Consider the following 7,074-nt stretch of genomic DNA (forward strand, 5'->3'; position numbering starts at 1 on the left):
AGTTCATTACATGCATTGTGAAACGAATACCACAATCAAGTTAATTAACATATTAACTTGTTAATTTGTAAATTTCACCTCACATATTTAGAACTTTTGTGCATGTGTTGTGAGATCACAGAAGATGTATTCTCTTAGCAAACTTCAACTCTACATGGCATTATTAAAAAAAAAACAATAAGAGATCACAAGTTTTGGTGAGGATGTGGAAGACAGAGAGCCCTTGTGCACTGTTGTCGGAAGGTAAACTGATACAGACACATGGAGTACAATATGGAGGTTCCTCAATAAATTGAAACTAGAAGTGTTATATGACTCTGGGTATATATATCCTCCCAAACTAAAATCAGCATTTCCTCACTCTCTTGTTCACCTTAGCATTATTCACAGTTGTCAAGATGAGGAAAACAATCTAAGTGGTTATTGAGGGGTGAATGGATAAAAAAATGTGAGGCACATTGAGATATGAGTTAGGCATCTGGAGAGAAGGAAATCCTGCCATTTTCAACAACATGGCTGAACCGGGAGGGAGAACATTAAATGCAGTGAACTAAGAGAAAGCAGTCTTCTTATGAAACATTCTTTTCACATCAACCTCACAGTTCCATTCATGACTAGAATTTTTCTATGGCTCCTCTGACAAAAATGTTAAAAATTCAGTGTCTTAAAAATGCTTTAAGGGGGGTGCCTGGGTGGCTCAGTGGGTTACAGCCTCTACCTTCAGCTCAGGTCATGATCCCAGGGTCCTGGGATCAAGCCCCACATCAGGCTCTCTGCTCAGGAGGGAGCCTGCTTCCTCTTCCCTCTTTCTCTGCCTGCCTCTCTGCCTACTTGTGATCTCTGTCAAATAAATAAATAAAATCTTTTAAAAAATGCTTTAAAAATATTTGTAAACATTACCAACAAAATGTTTCCATCTCAGTCTCTTAGTGGAACGTGTGAGATTTTCCAGTCACATCTTACACTTCGATGTGCTTAGATACAACCGAGAAGGCTCATTTGTGTTCTCTCTCCTCACATGGTGTTTTCTAGGAGCCGCTGCGGTTGTTTCCCACACAGAGGAGCTCTCTCATGGAGTGACTTCCTGGGTCTTCAGGCAGCCATGGAGGATAAACCGTCTGTCTGGGGCTCTTTGAAACAGTGGACCAGGCCTTTGTTAATCAACCTGAGCAAGAGGAGGGTGAAAAAGAACCCAAACAAGCCCTTAGACCTACGGGCAAGGCGTTCCCTGGACCGCCGCCTCAGCCTCTCTGTCCCTGACCTCTTGGAGGCTGAGGCCTTGGCCCCAGAGGGCAGGCCTTACTCTGGGCCCCAGTCATTGTACACCTCGGTGCCCAGCAGCCTGTTGATGGCGGGGATCTTGCCCAAGAGCAGCAGTAGCTCCTTGAAACAGTCTGTGGAGGAATTGGACTGGAGCCAGGAAGAAGCCGGCTACCTCCGTGTGGTGGAAACGGACTCGGAGGAGGCCTATGCCTCTCCCGCCGAGGACAGGAGGCCTTCTAGCAATGGCATCCTGGATCTGCTGCAGAAGACGCCGGCTGGAGACGAGGCCCTGGAAGAGCCAGAGGTGAGACCAGGGCTGGGCACTTTCCTGCTCCTTCTTCTGTTTTTCTCCTTTCTATGTGTACTCCTTGCCCTTGGAAGATTTGGTTTGGAGTTATTTTTGTGGTTCTCTTGGATGGAGAGAATGTCATTTATAAGAATTTAAATTCAGGTAATATTGATTGCACCCACTGTTCCCATTCGTTTTAGGGTTGACCTCTATGTATTTTAAAACTATTACAAATAACCTCTCTGGGATACTTTAAGGCATTAAAAGCCCTATTGGATGAGTTTTCCTTTTCCCATGTTCCTGGCAAAGAAATTAAGAGCATAACTTTTCCTCGAACTTTTTGCTTTAAGTGTGTGTGTGTGTGTGAGTGTGTGTGTGTGTCTCCATCACACCTCAGTGTTATGGTAGACAAAAATGCATGTTAATATTCCTTTAAAAAAAAGATGAACCATGAAAGACTGTGGACTCTGAAAAACAATCTGAGGGTTTTGGAGGGGCGGGAGGTTGGGTGAGCCTGGTGGTGGGCATTACGAAGTTCACGTATTGCACGGAGCACTGGGTGTGGTGCATAAACAATGAATTCTGGAACACTGAAAAGAAATTTAAAAAATTAAAAAATAAAAATTAAAAAAAATAATTAAATAAAATAGATGAAAAGTGTTCCCCAAGTGTGGAAGAGGGAGGTTGAAGACGTGGAGTCAAAGTACAATTTTTGGATGTCCTCTTGCTGGCTTTGAAGGTAAATGAAGGACACATGAACCATCGAGTACAGGTTGCTCTAAGGCTAGGATAGAAAAGAAAACATAGTCTCCCCAGACTTCCAGAATGAACTCTTCTATGCAGACAGTGATTTTAGCTCACGGAGACCTATTTCAGATTTCTGACTTCTAAAACTATCAGAGAATAAACTGATTTGTTTAAAAAAAAAAAAAAGATTTCATTTATTTATTTGAAAGAGAGAGAGAATGAGCAGAGAGAGGGGGAGAAGCAGACTCGCCTGCTGGGCAGGGAACCTGACATGGTGCCTGATCCCAGGACTCTGGGATCACGACCTGAGCCGAAGGCAGTCGCTTAATTGACTGAGCCACCCAGGGACCCCTGCATATTCATCTTCCTAAGAAATGTATGAATGTGTGTCTCCGTTTGACTGTCAGAGGGTTTGAACTTGCTCCAGTCTCACTTGTATGTGTGTGCATGTTTGCCTGAGGACAGCTTCACTTGCATTCTCTAAAAAAAAACTGAAGGATGCAAATTCTTATGGTTTCATTGATTTTTTAATGCTTTAGTATTTCAATGAGATAAAATAGCCAAATACAATTATGAGAAAAACTTGTATATCTAGAACACGTTTAATATAAATTCAGTCCCCAGGTTAGTAAATCATGGTGACTGGTTTAATCAGTTTTTTTTTTTGTTTTTTGTTTTTTTTTTTTTAGTTCCCCATCAATGACACTAAAGTAGGTTGCAGCTTTGAGGGAAGAAGTGAATTTTTTTTGTGGAGACTCTAGGTTTCTGTTATAATTGCATACAAACCTGGATCTTCAACTGGGATTTTTGTTATTCAACGAAATTTTTTTATTTAACCAAGGACTGTTATATATTGGGGTGTCATATATTTATATTTAATTGTGTCATATATTTGGGTGTCATTATGGAATGGATCTTGGATATCTGGAGTACATTGTAACCAGATTTCCTTTGGAAACTTGATGATAAGTCATGATTAACCATTCAATGACTTAATTATCTTTTTCCTTACCACTTACTTTTATGAAATTCTTTTCGTAACCATGTTACAGTTTTTACCATTGTTTATAAATTTGAAATATGTTTTTCCAGTATTCAAAATATAAATCAGGTGAATTATTAAACATAATTCATAATTCATAGTTCGGTGTGAAGGGGGTAATTATATCCAATGTAGAATTGGATACTGAAGTTTATCTTCTTGTTAAATTATTAACTGATCAGAAGAAAACGTGTGGGTTTTTTGGCTTTGATAGGCTAACACTCTCAGATTAGAATTCTTTTAAGATTACTTTTTTTTTTTTAAGATTTTATTTATTTAATTGACAGATAAAGATCACAAGTAGGCAATGAGGCAGGCAGAGAGAGAGAGGGGGAAGCAGGCTCCCTGCTGAGCAGAGAGCCTGATGTGCGGATCAATCCCAGGATCCTGAGATCATGACCTGAGCCGAAGGCAGAGGCTTAACCCATTGAGCCACCCAGGCTCCCATGATTACTTTTTTAAAAAAGATTTTGTATTTATTTATGAGTGAGAGAGAGAGAAAGCAGGAGCATGGAGGGAGGAGGGAGGGAGAGGGACAAGCAGACTCCCGCTGAGTGGGGAGCCTGACGTGGGGATCAATCCTAGGACCCTGAGATCCTGACCTGAGCAGAAACCAAGAAACAGACACTTAACTGAGCCACCCAGGTGGCCCCAGAATAATTTTTTTTTTTGTTTCTTAGGTTAATGCCGTGAAGTTGTTTTGCTAACTATAAATATTCGAGTACCTACTCTAACTCAGGCACCATAAAGGTCGTGACTAGAAATAGAGATGGTTAGGAAAGTGACCCTGCCTTTAAGTTATGAGGTATTAAGAGACAGCTTTGTGTAGCTCTAAAGGAATCTTAAGAGGCAAGAAGATATTGGAACTGTCTGTGCAAAACATCTAAGCCTTGCCTCTTGGCAGCCTGGTGGTTGGAGGATATCAGTGCGTGGGGACGGACAGACATTGTGACAGGACGTGAGGGCTTGTGCAAGCTGGCGTAGATTTGATAGGTGAGGAAATATGGTGGACACAACCTGAAGTGTGAGTGGGGCAGTTAGGAGGTGGTGAGCATTTTGCTGCTCCTAACATAGGTGTTTGAGGAACTTCCTGGTGTCATGTGTGCTAGGAAGGGTGGTCTGTGTTGAGGGGCTGTTTATGGATGGTAAATGGATGGTTGGTAGTGGTTACTTTCTCTTCTCTGGGCTAAATGCAAAACCCTTGGAATAATTTATTTTAAATAATTTTTCTTTTTAACTCACCCATGAAAAGAAAGTAAATTCTTTTTTTAATATTTTATTTTGAAGTCATCTATGCCATGAATCTGAGGTTCAAACAACCCTGAGATTAAGAGTTATGTGCTTCATCAGCTGAGCCAGCCAGGTGTCTCTAAACCTCTTTTTTGAATACAAATCTTCTGCTTCTATTTTCCTGTCCTAGGACGTGCAAAGTAGAAACTGAGACTGATCCTCCCATGGTCACTTGAGTGCTACGTATCTGCTTGGTTTGCAGAGGATGGCGGGACTGGGCTATAGCTAATCAGGCCTATGGGATCACATGTGGTCAAGTGCATTGCTCTGTCTATCCCCCTTTTGAGCTCCCTTCCACCATATTGAGTGGGCTTCTCCCACTACCCGAGGATCTAAAATTTATTACATGGTATAGAAGTTACCACTCCCTTGCTTATCTTCCCCACTAAGCTGTGTAATTTGGTCTGTGGGTAGGTCTAAAGGAGTCATGTCTAATTTGTCTTTGTTTTCTTGGGGCCTTGCTGTGTGCCTGACACAGAGCATGTGCTCAATCACTATTTACATATGAGGAAATCAACGATAGTAATGAATCCCTTCAGGTTCATACAGTTTTTATCAGTGTCTTTGTTGTAAGTTCTCTTCAGTTTATAATTTCATTAAAGTCAGAATTTCTTTATTTGTTTAGGATTTTTTGGAAAGAAACATACTGTAAATGAAATTTCTATCTATATGATTTCACTGAAAACAGAGAGATTTAGACAGGTGTAGACTTTTCAGCCCAAGTCTGATACTAGCCTTAAATCTAAATGTGTTCATCTCTGTCTTTTTTTCAATGAAGATGGAAGTTCTGGTGAATCCATGTCATGTGAGTTTGGGGGTTGGTGAATCTGTATCTAGGATACAGGTCATCTCTTTTCTTCCTGATGAATAGTGGACAGGTTACTATCACTCTCATGGAATGGGAGAAGCAATGAGGAGGGAAGAAAGGATTGGCGTGGACCGGGCTGTAGCTAGTCAGGCCTATGGGATCACATGTGGTCAAGTGCATTGCTCTTGTCTATCCCCCTTTTATCTCCTTCCACCATATTGGGGTACCACAAAGACAATAAGATGTTTGCTAAGTATTCGTGGTGTGGCTGATATTATTTGTAGCTTTCCAGAGCAGGGAGGGGTAAAGCAAGGAACATCTGTGGTTCAAGTACCCATTGATGTTTGTCTCCCATGTTTTATGTCCAAGGACAACTTCAAGGCTGAAGCTACAGCAGTGGGATAACACCCCAGATAATGATGTTGGCTGAGTGTCTTCCAGTTTTTTCCCCACTCCTGTCAGGGTCAGCAATGAAGTGAGGCTCGGGCTTACATTTAGGGGAAATGGAATGAGAAAGCAAAGAATAAAATTAAGAGGGAAGAGGAAAAAGGGATGTGAGAATGTAGAGGCCACATGGAAGTCTGAAATAATCAAGTATGGAACAGTCTCACTGTCGTGCTCAACCATCCCTAAGATCAAAGTGGAAGAAAGTCATTTTAGAATAAAGGATGCATTTGCTGGAAGAGGATTCTCCAGACTTTTCTCTTGGGTCCCAGATTCACACCACACTGGATAGTCCACAGAAACCTGATCACAACTGGATCTGGCAGAATTCTGTCTCTCTGAAGTGCTCTCACAGATACAAACATTTGTTTCTTGGCAACATCACCATTATGCACCGGGTGGCACCCGTGAAATGACATGAAATGATGTTAGACTGTTCCCCTTTCCTTGCTTCTCATGGTCTCTGTAATCTTCAGAGACCCATCTCACATCTGTCTTCTCCTCTCACATAAATTCTCTCAATCCTTCAAAGCCCAGCTGAAAATTTCTTTTCCTTGTCTGGGTTTCCTGACTATATAATCTGTATCTTCCCCCTACTTTTGTTTACACAGCATGTCACTTTTGCTGTCATGGAGCACTAACCTCATTCTGCTTTCTCTAGAAATCTGTAGAGGGAGAAAGGGTTTGGAGCAAATAGAGGGAGTAGGGAAGGGAAGGCAAATGGGTAGTTGGCAAAGGTGTCACTGAGTAAGACCCTGAGAAGATCATTAGCTTCCAAGACCTGTATTAACTGTCCACTGGCCATCTGGCTCAGAGTACCAACTCGTGATAACTCAATACCCATGAGACTGAGCTAGAAATGACAAATGGTGACTCATTTGCAATGAGAATTAAATACTATGTAGACTCTCATATTTATTTTGATATAAGCAGCTCACTGTGTCATTATTGTCAAGTTATTTGGGAAGTCAAATCATAATGAGCATCAACTTCATTAAAGTGGAGTGAGCAATAATTATATCAGGGCCTAGAAATACTTTGGAGAGCCTGTTGGGTGTATTGGCTCCCTGAAGTCAGCCTGCATTACAAGTCACATAGAATCAGGAGACTGTTTTGTGGACTCAAATCCCTGAGAAGAGAATGGATAGGTTCTGCACTGAATGGTGTAGATAGCCATCCATCTCCCAATAG

General features: G+C 41.4%; 1 protein-coding gene across 1 annotated transcript; it reads left to right on the forward strand.

Moving 5' to 3' along the window:
- The first annotated feature begins 1,002 nt into the window (after positions 1 to 1,002).
- LOC132008785 (multiple C2 and transmembrane domain-containing protein 2-like) lies at positions 1,003 to 2,132 on the forward strand. The gene has a single exon (XM_059387337.1). The coding sequence runs from the start codon at positions 1,019 to 1,021 to the stop codon at positions 1,706 to 1,708; it is 690 nt and encodes a 229-aa protein (XP_059243320.1). The 5' UTR covers positions 1,003 to 1,018; the 3' UTR covers positions 1,709 to 2,132.
- Positions 2,133 to 7,074: the final 4,942 nt, after the last annotated feature.

Source organism: Mustela nigripes, unplaced genomic scaffold (genome assembly GCF_022355385.1).
Source record: "Mustela nigripes isolate SB6536 unplaced genomic scaffold, MUSNIG.SB6536 HiC_scaffold_1041, whole genome shotgun sequence".
Lineage (NCBI taxonomy): Eukaryota > Metazoa > Chordata > Mammalia > Carnivora > Mustelidae > Mustela > Mustela nigripes.